General features: G+C 40.8%; 1 protein-coding gene across 1 annotated transcript in view; it reads right to left on the bottom strand.

Annotated features, from left to right (window-relative positions):
• Positions 1 to 12659, bottom strand: part of MYO1D (myosin ID) — a 348817-nt gene that overhangs the window by 219346 nt on the left and 116812 nt on the right. The window contains exons 9-12 of the mRNA XM_068530137.1: positions 10135 to 10280; positions 9941 to 10055; positions 5002 to 5172; positions 1375 to 1445 (exon numbers count right to left, since the gene is read on the bottom strand). Coding sequence (XP_068386238.1) covers positions 1375 to 1445; positions 5002 to 5172; positions 9941 to 10055; positions 10135 to 10280 — 503 coding nt within the window. The remainder of the gene's footprint in view (positions 1 to 1374; positions 1446 to 5001; positions 5173 to 9940; positions 10056 to 10134; positions 10281 to 12659) is intronic.

The following is a 12659-nucleotide window of genomic DNA, read 5'->3' as shown; positions in this document are numbered from 1 at the left end:
AATTTCTTCCTGTAATGGGTTACATGAATAGGATTCCTAATGTAAAAAATAAGCAGAAAGGAAAAGAGGGGACTTCAAACAAAAACAAGATAGTAAGCAGTGTTGGGTGGGCAAAACATAGTAAGCGTAGCAGACTGAAAAATGCCACCTTTGAAAGACAACCATGTCAAATTCCCTGGAACCTGCGAATGTTGCCTTACATGGTAAAAGATGTGATTATGTTAAGGATCTTGGGAAAAGAAATTCATCCCGTATTATTCAGGTGGGCCTTAAATGCCATCACAAGTGTAGTTTTAAGACAGAGGCAGATTTAATACAGACACCCTGAAGAGGAAGAGGCAGTGTGACCACAGAGGCAGAGACTGGAGTGATGCAGCCGCAAACCAAGGAAGGCTGGCAGCCACCAGACGCTGGAGAGAGCAAGGAACAATCCTCCTCTAAAGCCTCCAGAGTGTGGCCCTGCCGGCTCCTAGATTTCTGACTTCTGGCCTCCAGAACTGTGAAAGAATAAGTTTCTACTGTTTTACGCCACCAATTTGTGGTCATTTGTTACAGCAGCCCTAGGAAACAAAAATACTAAGGTATTTTTTAAATTTTTTTAGTTTCATTTTCTTCCCCAATTCTACTTTTCTTGTATTATAACCAGAAAATGTAGCTTGTGAGAATTTCACTTTTTCAAATAACACTTGAAAATTCATATGGTAAACCGGTTTTTGCTCATATAGTTACCCAACCACTAGTAGTTCTTTATGTACAATGGTGACTTTCACCTCTGGGCCTGCAGGCCTGCTATCTCTTCTGCTTGGAATGCCCTCTCTTACTCTTCTCTTCCTAATTCTGTCTTCTGACTAAGCCTCTTTTACTTCCAGGACTCAGCTGGGACATCACTTCCTACAAGGCTTGGCCACACTCCTCACTCTGGGTTAATTACTCCTCCTCAGTGTTCCCATAATGCCTTGCGTGTCTCCAAGTTAACCCTTTCCGTTCTCCATTATAACGACTTATCATGTATTCTGCCTGTATCCTCCACTAAACTGTTAGCTTCTCCAGGGCACGGCCCATATTACCCATCTTTCTATCCCAGTTCTTAACATACTTCCATGGTTTATTTAACCATCAGCTGATTTTGACTGAGTGCCAACAATGCCAGGAACTGTGTATGGTCACGTGGTGTGTCTTCAATAAATGTTTGAAAAGCAAGGGATGAATGAAGCTATGCCAATGTTTTAAGTGAATAAATTAAAATATACTGGCATATGAAATGGCTGGAAAATGCAAATGAATATAAAAACAATTTCCATTTTCCTCGATTATATTTTCTGAAGTGAGGCTGCATGCAAATCATCACATCAGGTACCAAAGTAAGATACTCACACCACGTCACCTGCATAATGTCGAATTCGAAAATCTCGATCAAACTCCAGGATTTTGTCCGAGGCGCAGAGCTAAGAAATCAAGAAGGGGATGATCTTGAAAACAGACATTCTCTCTTTCCTAAAAATATATTTCAACTTAATAGGAGAGGATAATCATGTCACAAATCACGATATCATTATGAAGGAAATCACAGTGAGTGGGGCTTGATTTAATTTGGCGAATGTGGTAAAGACTGAGAACTTTCACCAGAAGTCCACATAGTCAGACTTCATTTCTTGGCCGAGTGACCAAGTTCTGGATGATGGAAGGTGAGTGCAAGTGAGGTGAGGCTGTTCAAGGCCAAAGCTGGTAAGAAGTGGGTGATTCTCCTCTGTACTTTCTTTTCACCTCCCACTAGTTGGATGCAGAGAAGGATAGTCCCCAGGGGCTGGAAGAGCCAGAAGATGGAAGAAGTCTGGGTCCCTGGGAGGGAAACAGACTTCTATTGTCTATGACACTTAAATCTTGGTTGCTATCTTAACACAGTCCAGCCTACCTTGACTGATAGAGTCTCTTTCTCCTCCATGTCCCACTTAAGGAGGACCATATTGAGGGTTTGCTATCTCCTAGGCATGGACATCTTATTCAATACTCACAACTGACATCTAGACTAAGTATTATGGGCTCTCTTTTACATACATGGAAACTAAGGCTCAAAGACATTAGGTAACTGGCCCAAGGTCCAGCTGGTAAGTGGTAGCTCTGGGAAGGATTCTTGGGACTGAATGCAATGTCTGTACTCTCCTATGTACACAACAACCTGGCTCACCTGTCTTCTGCTAAGCCGGGACTCCAGGTCTATCGCTTCACAGATCAACCTTCTGCAGCTGTTTCTCACTGAAGAGGCACTTTATGGGAAGGCAGTTTTTATACAGCCCTGGGTCTCTATAACTTTCTGCAATTTCCTTATTACAGTAGCACCTAGATTCTTTGACCGCCCTGTGAAGGATCACTTGATATCCTACAGATTCAAAAGCAGACGTCTAAGAATCCATAAGCATTGAGTGCAGTTACATACAAACACCACTTGACTTGTAGTGTTAGACAGCAAACAACCCCAACCAGGTTGGTGGGTTCTATGTGGATGTCTAGATTATTAAAGGAATAATTAGTCTATTAATTCAACAAATGAATAATTATAGGAAGCTAGTGTCAGACTTCTGAGGTTCCAATCTTGGCTCTACCATCTACTTGTTCTGTTTCCTTTAGTAATCACTTATTTCAGAGAGTTGGTCTGGAGGTTAAATGAACTATGGAGACCAAAGTGTCTAACATTCAGCAGGGTCGCCAAAATATTTAATTCCTCTTTTCTTCTCTCTCTCTCATTAACCACTTTTACAAAACCCTTTTACTTACAAAATGCCCAAAGGAAAAGGACTCAAGAGATATCTATACTATTATAATTGAATATTCTTACATTTGGATACTGCAAAGTCTTAACTGATCTAAACACAGAAGTTTTTAGATTTTTCTTTACTTTATAAAAAAATAATACAAGTTATGTATTTATCATTCAACTTTATATGTTAATAATATTTTACACAGTTATCTTATGGTTTTTTGGATCATCTGCCTGCCTCTCCATGATAACTTTAAGGCATGAGAAACAATTTAGCCCCTAAATAAGCACAAGCCAGAAACTTCTTATTTAGCCTGCCAATAACTCTAGCTAATCATTAATAACCAATAGCAATGATAATGCCTGCTTTAACATACAGAATAATAGCATTTATTTAACAGAAAGACTCATAGTGATGAAAATATCCTGACAGCTTGGTTATTTCATTTCTTTCCTTCATTAGGCAAAAATTCCAGAAAAGAACACACAAAAAATTTCCATCTCGGGATTTGTCTGGGGGAGGATGCTGAGGGAGAAAGGAACCACCTGGTCTGAGAGTTGGGAAAACCTGGGCTCCCACATTAAAAAAAAAAGAAAAGAAAGGAAAGAAAAAAACAATTCCACCTCCACAGATAAATTACTATTTAGCATTTCCTATCAAGTCAGTAGCAGCTGCTTAAAAGTACCATACGTACAGTTTCTACTGTAAATATGAAATTATATTTCAAAATATTCGGTTGATAAATTCGAGTGTATAAATGGCCAAGGTGAAACATAACAAAATGAAGTGATTTCTCACATGAGAATCACAGTTATTTATTTAAACAAAGTGGAGCCTTGCCTGTTTTAGTCTGGAATTCAATATTTCATAAGCTCTATTTGGTATGATTGTGACCAATTCAACTGAATTGGACAAACACAGATTGTCTACCAATGCCAGGAGAGTCTCCAAAACCTGAACTGAGATTATAAAGGACATTTATACCCAACCCCTCAGAGACAGGACGTTTGCCCTGTAATCATGCCGTCTTTCAAAGCACCTCTGTAAATTATTTACGGGGCTTCTAACTTGGCTCGCTGCTCTGTCCCCAGCACCCAGGATTGTACATGGAAAATGAGAGGCACTGAAGTATTTGTGTTATAAATAGGAAATGACTGAAGGAATAACCCTAGCTAGACCCCTAATGTCAAAGATCAGACTGTAGCATCTGAAAGCCGACTTACAGCAGGCTGCAAGTTAGTCCTCAGTAATAGACCAAGGAGGATATTTTAGAAATAAACTAGTCTAAAATAAATATCAGCCAGTAATATATTTCTTGATGATTTGTGCTGTCTCCAGTTAATTGGGGAATCTTACTGTTCTGATTACATAATTTCAGAAGGGACAAAGTCAGAATACAGATTTATTCATGCTAAAAAGTGGCAGTGGGTCATAGATTTATATGGAATTATGGAGGAGCAGAAATGTTGGCCCCTTTCCTTCTGGAAGTGAAGAAGAATGCGGCCTGTTTTTCCTTCAGCTTATGGTTGCTAGACAAGCCTACATTTGTAGGGAACACCTAGGGATGACGGCGTGTCTCTTCTATGACAAATATTATGGCAAACATACTATATGCTAGGCACAGCACAAATGTCGGATAACCACGACTGCCACCAACTATCATGGAGATATGATCTGCTTATAACATTTTTAGAATGTGAAAAATAGGGACTTAAGAAGGATCACCATTCATTTAAGGAATGAGTTTCCTTGTAACACTAGGATTTCAGCTAGAATTTCTCTGTTTTCAAGAAAGTCACATAGTCGGAAGAACTACAGCAGAGAACGCATACTAGATTTTTATAACTGAGGATTACAGTAGAAAGTCAAGGACAAAAGCTATTTTCAGTGCCAGAATTATCAGATGCAGGAGCAAAATTCTAGCACATGAACAAGGACTCTGTACCTATTGGTTATAAATGACATCATGCTTTCTAAAGCATCATGTTCATTTTTCCTATTTCTAGCAAATGGAATAGTCTAGAGCTCCCTCTCCTGGACACTGTGATTTCTATCAATCTCGTCATCCTACAAACCAGAAAGGCAGAATTTAGCCACAGCAATAAATCATCTCATGGATGTTTATGGTCTCTCTCACTTGAGTGGACATTCTTTCAACCCAACATATAAAGTCATTGAATTCTGTCCAACAATGAGGAAACTCTTAATGATCAAAATGAGAGGAAGTTCTCATTATACACACTACCTTTCGGCTGGAAAAATGACCATGTTTGCCCAGTTTACTGTTAAGTGCTTCCAGGAACATCTCATCGGTGACTTTGCCGACATTCATGCAGGCGTCATCCAGGATGGCGATGATGCCCTTGTGTTGCTGTTCCACGAGGTCCACGATGATCTGATTGTTGAAGTAATCGATCTGCAGGACACAGCAAAGCGGCAATTCCAAAGGCAATGGAAACCAGGAACACGTGCAACAGCAATGCCTCCATAGGTATCAGGAATTTAAGTCACTTTGGTGTCAAAGAGGTGAATAACACTAATGAGGTATAACGCTAAAAGGAGCACACATTCTAACAGAGGTTTTTTAAAAAAATGTATTTGTGGGGCTTCCCTGGTGGCGTAGTGGTTAAGAATCCGCCTGCCAATGCAGGGGACACGGGTTCGAGCCCTGGTCTGGGAAGATCCCACATGTCGGGGAGCAACTAAGCGCGTGCGCCACAACTACTGAGCCTGTGCTCTAGAGCCCACGAGCCACAACTACTGAGCCCGTGCATCTAGAGCCGTGCTCTGCAACAAGAGAAGCCATGACAATGAGAAGCCCGCGCACCGCAAGGAAGAGTAGCCCCCGCTCGCCCCAAGAGAAAGCCCGTGCCCAGCAACGAAGACCCAACACAGCCAAAAATAAAAACAAACAAATAAATACATTTATTTAAAAAATGTATTTGCGGACTTTTTATCATAAAACATTTTGCCTTAAATGAGTACAGCTCCAGGCAAAAATTATAAAGTAGATAATGTTTCTCCCTTCGCTAACTCTTGTTTTAATCCTGTCTTCATATCCTGCACCTAACCTTATTCGTCAGACCCTCAATCCCTCAATCTGTTGGCTGTTAACCGCAAGACCCAGATTCCACTAAGTACCAACAAATAACCTTGAAGTATTCATTGATATTGAACTTGATGGAGTTAAGGTGTTTCCGAGAACTTGCATTTTTAGTTACACGGCCCTGGCTGACTAAAAATCCCAAAGAGTATCTCCTTCAGTTTTCCAAAAGTTAAAAAGCATATATGGGTCTAACAGAGGTTTCCAGGGTACAATATAAAAAATTTAATTCTGAGATATAAGTATCCGTAAAGGATAAGAATAAGCTTTTCATTTGCTTCCACAAGGCCGAATAAAGTTGTAAATAACTGCAGGCTCTTTAGCCACTTCAGCACACACAAGGTTTGTGTAATAATCCTCTTCTACACCTGTCTATTCTGATAGCCTGCAGCATACATATCACCACACACACAGAAAGCACACATGGGCCTGACTCAGGAAAGCTGTAGTACCTCCTTTGAAGACGGGCAGCTTACACATTTTAATGTTGTGTGTTGATGTGTCCCACCTCATTTAGGAGGTACCTGAACTGCGAGGTGTCCCCACTACCTTCTGTAAGATCGACACACTCACAATAGAGTATTACTGTGTCTCATGGATCCCTGTTCAATGCTATTTAAAATCCAAGGGCTCGGGCTTCCCTGGTGGCGCAGTGGTTGAGAATCTGCCTGCCAATACAGTGGACACGGGTTCGAGCCCTGGTCTGGGAGGATCCCACATGCCGCGGAGCAACTGAGCCCGTGAGCCACGGCTACTGACTGAGCCTGCGCGTCTGGAGCCTGTGCTCCGCAAAGAGAGGCTGCGACAGTGAGAGGCCCGCGCACCGCGATGAAGAGTGGCCCCCACTTGCCGCAACTAGAGAAAGCCCTTGCACAGAAACGAAGACCCAACACAGCCAAAAATAAATATAAATAAATAAATAAATTTACTTAAAAAAAAAAAATCCAAGGGCTCATGCCAGCTATCTGTCTGTGGCTTTCAGCTCCATCCCTAGTCTTCCAAGTCCTCCTCTGTATTCCATGGACTGAAAGTCTGCAAACTGGGTGGGTTTTTTCTTTGTTTTTTGTACTTTTCTGGTTTGTCTAAATCAGTGATTCTCAACAGAGGGTGACTTTGCCCCCCAGGGGCATTTGGCAATGTCTGGAGACATTTTAGGTGGTCATGACTAGTAGAATGCTACTGGCATCCAGTGGGAAGAGGCCAGGGATACTACTAAACATCCTACAAAGCACAGGACAGACTCACAACAGTTATCTGGTCTAAAATGTTAGTACAGAGATGGAGAAGCCCTGGTCTAAGTATTTACTTTTATTGTGGGCACTTATTACATTTCTCATTATGGAGAAAAGTTATTTCTATCTTTGGAAAAAATATCCTTAAAATATTCAAAAAGCAGGAACTCTGTAGTAATTAACAGCTGAAATCGTAGACTCTGTGACTATGGAATTACAGATTAAGTCTTCTGTGCCAAGAACAAAAGAATTAAGTTCCCCAAATTCCAACTGTCTAACTAAAAGTCATTAGCCTTTGCTGAAGAGTCCAGTAGCTTCTGGTTCACAGTTTATTGTTGCTTCAAACATTGCTTACAGTCGTGGTTTTCAAACTAGGTTCTTCCGGCAGCCTGGTATTCCCAGGAGGTTTCTTAGTGGATGCAAGGGACAAAGAGAGATGAGAGGGGATGGCTCAGGGGCACAGGGCTCTGGGCCTCCCATCCTCACTCCAAATAGAGCAGCTTTGTGCCAAATAGAGTCAAGTTCTCAGCACCTAAAGATGACTTGCAAACTACGGCACCAAAATCATGTAAAGGCGAATCAATTAGGGAGACAAGACATTATGAATCTCTTGGTGGAAGTTCACATACCACCTATGAAGTAGACGGTGATCCTGACACCAGTCAAGACTCTAGATCTAATAACCAATGTACAGGACATATAAAGAACAGAGAAACAGATTAGGTGACACCTCAGGAACCCCATCAGCAAAATCCAGACAGTGGGAAACTCTAAAGAACAAATGACTCATTCTCTCAACAAAAGATTGCAAGGAAAATAGAGAGAGAGAGGAGAGAGGAGAATATCAATGGATGTTCAAGAGGCCTATCAACCAATCACAACGTAAGTAACTTATTTGGATCTAAATTCAAACAAACTGTAAAAGCAAAACCAAAAACTCTAAGACAACTGAGGAAATGTGAAATGTGAACACTGGCTGCATATTTGATGACATTAAGGAATTACTGTTAATTTTTTAGGTGTGATAATGGTGTCGTGGCTATGGTTTCTTATAAAAGTCTTTATCTTTTAGCGAAACACACTGAAATATTTACAGATGAAATAATGTGATGTCTGATATTTGCTTCAAAATAATCTGGGGGTGGGTCGGGTACAGATGACACAAGACTGGCAATTCACTGATAACTATTAAAGCTGAGTGATGGGTACAATGAGTTTATTATATTGTGATCTCTGCTCTTACGTATGCTTGAAATTTTCCATAATAAAAAATTTTTTTAAATTAATCACTATGTTCTAAAGTTTGGAGTTTTTAAAGGAAATACTTGCCCAGAATGGAGATTCTAATTTGGGGACCCGGGCTGTATTCAGTAACTATTATTTTGGAGTGAGCTTTCTGTTACCTCTAGGTCACATTTTTCTTGGTTTATTTCACTAAGAATTGTTTTAAAGGGCTTTTGCTCCTTTTTCAGATGTTTGAAATAGTCTCCTGCAATTGTTGACTTTTCCCTTTATCAACTATGCCTGTGGAATTTGATATTCTGATTGTTAAAGGATATTTTGGACCAGTATCTCTGAACCACATCTGAATAACAAGTTTTATGATTAAGTTTGCTATAAAAACCTAAGCCCTAGTTATAGTTGTGTATTATGTTATGCAACAGATTCACTCTAAGAAAGCTGCATATAAACTTAATTGAATTGAATTACATCTTAAATATGTGATGAGACTTCACTCTTTAAATCAAAACTGTAGGTATTCCTATTAAAAAGTAATAATACACCCTTTGCTTTATTTGCAAATACATAGAATTCATACTACTATACTTGAACAAAATTGTAATGGTATTCTAATATTTAACACACGATGGATGGAAGGCAAAGAAGAAATTTGAAGCAGGAAAGCTAGTTATTATCCTTTTTCTGAATGAGAGGAGATGGAAAGTAGGAAGATGGGAAGGAATATAAAAGTAATTTAAATACAGCATTTCAAATAGCTTTTTACTGCTTACATTGGATATCAAAATACAAACACTGACTTCATTATCTATACTATTTGGCAAAAGGATAAACACAGAAATTTATGGAAACTCAAGTTTTTGAATTTTTCATGTCTGTCCTCAAAATTGTTTAAAAATACAAATTTCAAAGAAAATTACAGGGTCCCATTTCTATCGTGAGCAGGAGGTCTAATTGTCATGTTTTTAGCTGTGATCTGTGGTATTGCACCCAGCATCAATCATACTGTCTGGCTGCATCTTATCGGACTAGTGACAAATACAAAGTTCACAGAGAGCCAGGAAAAGAGAGGTGATAGCTGTTGTGTGACACAAAGTAAAGTAAATGGAAATCAAAGTTAATACACATGTTTTCATGCATGGGTTTCAGGGAATATGAACCTCATTAACCAAAGACAATAAAATGCCACCGGGCTTACAAAGTAGGAGAAGAAAAAAGGAGAAATCAGAGCAAAAAAAGAAAGAAGGAAGGGGAAGAAACTCAATTTGGGAGCAAAGTTCAGCCAACTGAAGGCATAAGTTGCTGCTCTGAATAACTTATAAATGATGCTAAACTCTAATAGACAGATGTGAATCAAAAAACTATGTGGTATCAGCTGTAAAGTGAACATAAGTTTACTGATTTTTAACTCAGCCTTTTCTGGGCACCAACCAGACAGTCGACCAAATTAGAGAAATCCCACCTATCAACCCTGAAAATGAACTGTAATATTTCAATACCCCAAAAAGGAAAGCTAAGGTTTAGGTGTTTCAAGCACCCAAGAAGATCAGCAGATACCCAAGATGCTAAGAGTTGACGTTATCGTGAACAGTCTGTACGAGTCCACTCACGTGCTTCCAGGGGATCCCTTCCCGCTGGTACTCCTCCTGTTCTTGCTTCAGGACCAGCTGAATAAACAGCTGCTGGAGCTTCTCATTGCAGTAATTGATGCAGAATTGTTCAAAGCTGCAAGAAAAGGAATCAACTAGGCTCAAACAAATAAAAAAAATAAACAATAGGGTTTTCAGTATCTTATCCGGTTTACCTGTTGTTGTCAAAGATTTCAAAGCCGTAGATATCCAAGACACCAATAACAGTGTTCTTCCCGTGGATGGTGGTGTCAGAGTTCTTGACCTCAATAATATCATTGATGCGAGAAACAATCCAACAAAAAAGGCGCTCATATATGGCCTGTGATGAAAATGACATCGTAAATTCTTGCCCATTGGAAATGCGTCCCCTGTTTGGATTTGTGATAAGTTTTAAATTCCTATTGAATTAAATTCCTATTGACCTCCTCCTTACCGTTTAGCATAGCTGTTAATCCTCTAAGCTGAAAAATGAGAAATGCACATCATCTGTTTAAAAATTATACGACGTATGCATGACGTTTGGAGTTTTAAAAGATTATTATGGGTCACTACATGTGTTGTATTCCAACAACATTCCTTAGGTGTGTTTCTGTGCCCTGCTAATACCAATAATTTGCCTACTGCCTCGTAGAAGTCACTTCATTGCTTTATTTTAATCTCATCAACTATAAAAAGCAGAGAACCAATGAGTTCTATGCCCTATGGATTCTAAATATATGAACATTGATTTATAATGCTAAATAAAGATCTGAGCCAAAAGGCCACCATTTCAAATTCCTTGAGACTCAAATACACAGTCAATGCATAAGCATACACACGCAAACACACACAGGGACAAAGGCACCACACACTCACACACATTCACATCCTGACACAAATGTGCACTGCAATGTCACATCTTTAGAAAACCTTTCCTTAACATCTCCCTCCAGCAACCCTCTCTCTTCACCTACACACATCTATACACATCACCTCCATTCCTCCCCTCCCCCTCCCCCCTTTACGCTTCCAGCCACTCCAGCCTTCACTTCTCTCTCTTGACTCCATTGAAATGGCCCATCAAGGACCCCAAGCACCTCTATATGGACCCTTTCTTGTACCTCTATAGGGACATCTTGCTCAGATACTCAGCATCACTCAACCCAATCTCCTACTCTTGTCTTGAAACATTGGGCTCTCTGGGATTCGTAATATCACACTTTTGTTTGTTTGTTTGTTTTGGGCCATGCCAGGTGGCATGCGGGAACTTAGTTCCCCAACCAGGGATCGAACCCACGCCCCCTGCAGTGGAAGAGTGAGGTCTTAGCCACTGGACTCCCAGGGAAGTCCTGAATCCACACTTTCTTCATTTTCCTCTTATTTCACTGGCTGCTCCTTCTCGGTGACCTTTAGTAGGTCTCCTCCTCTACCTGATCTCTAAAAGTTGGAGCTCTTCCTAGTCCTCTTCTCTTCACTCCCTATCTCTTCCTAAGTCATTTCATACAACATTAAAGAACGGTGATATAATATTACCCCTAAATGTATCACCTGAATGCAGACCTCTCCTCCGAGCTCCAGGCTCCCGTGTCTGACTGCCTACCTGACAACACTCTTGGATGTCTCACAGCTGTCTCAAACTTATGTCCTGTCTGGACTATTGATCTTCCCACCTCCTAAAACTGTTCCTACCCAACTTTTCTTTTTTTAAATTTAATTAATTAATTTATTTTTATTTTTGGCTGCGTTGGGTCTTTGTTGCTGTGTGTGGGCTTTCTCTAGTTGCAGCGAGCGGGGGCTACTCTTTGTTGCATTGTGAGGGCTTCTCAGTGCGGTGGCTTCTCTTGTTGAGGAGCATGTGCTCTAGGTGCGCAGAATTCAATAGTTGTGGCACGCGGGCTCAGTAGTTGTGGCTTCGCGGGCTCTAGAGCGCAGGCTCAGTAGTTGTGGTGCACGGGCTTTGTTGCTCTGCGGCATGTGGGATCTTCCCGGACCAGGGCTCGAACCCGTGTCCCCTGCATAGTCAGGCGGATTCTTAACCACTGTGCCACCAGGGAAGTCCTTCCTACCCAACTTTTAACCACAAATAAATAGAAACAGAAACTTGGGGATTCATTCACTCATTAAATGTTTGCTGGGTACTTGCTCTGTGCAGTTTGTGGGAGATACTGTACCAAGTAAAATGAACATTGTCTCTGTCTCCAAGGAGCTCAGGGAGTAGAGTGAAGGAAAATCACACACACACGCACACAGATGAGGTGCATGGGATGTGAGGAGATTTCAACCTGTTCAGTGTTCAGAAAGGCCAGGGATGGCTTCCCTGAGAAAGTGGGCTGAGATCAGAAGGATGGTAAGAGTTAATCAGGTGAGTGAGGAGAGAAGAACAATCCAGGCAGAGGAAACAGCATGTGCAGAGGCCCTGTGGCTGGAAGGATAAAGGGATAAAGACAACATGTAAGGCCTGAGAGAAGTCTAATGTGGTAAAGGGGAGAAACGAGTCTGGAATATGGCAGGAAATGAGACAGGAGAGGTGGGTTGGACCATGCCAGGAATTATCCTTGATTCCCTCATCCCCAGAACAACAGGTCCTGTGGATTTTATTCTCCAGATACAGTTTGTCTCAAATCATCCTCTTTTCCCCATTTCCACTGCTACTTTCCCTGTCCAAGCTGCTATCAGCATCCTCCTGGATTACTGAAATATCCTCTTAATTGGTCTCTTT

The sequence above is a fragment of the Eschrichtius robustus genome, chromosome 20 (assembly GCF_028021215.1).
Source record: "Eschrichtius robustus isolate mEscRob2 chromosome 20, mEscRob2.pri, whole genome shotgun sequence".
Taxonomy (NCBI): domain Eukaryota; kingdom Metazoa; phylum Chordata; class Mammalia; order Artiodactyla; family Eschrichtiidae; genus Eschrichtius; species Eschrichtius robustus.
Note: the sequence above shows the minus strand (reverse complement) of the source record. Positions and strands in the feature narration are given on the sequence as shown.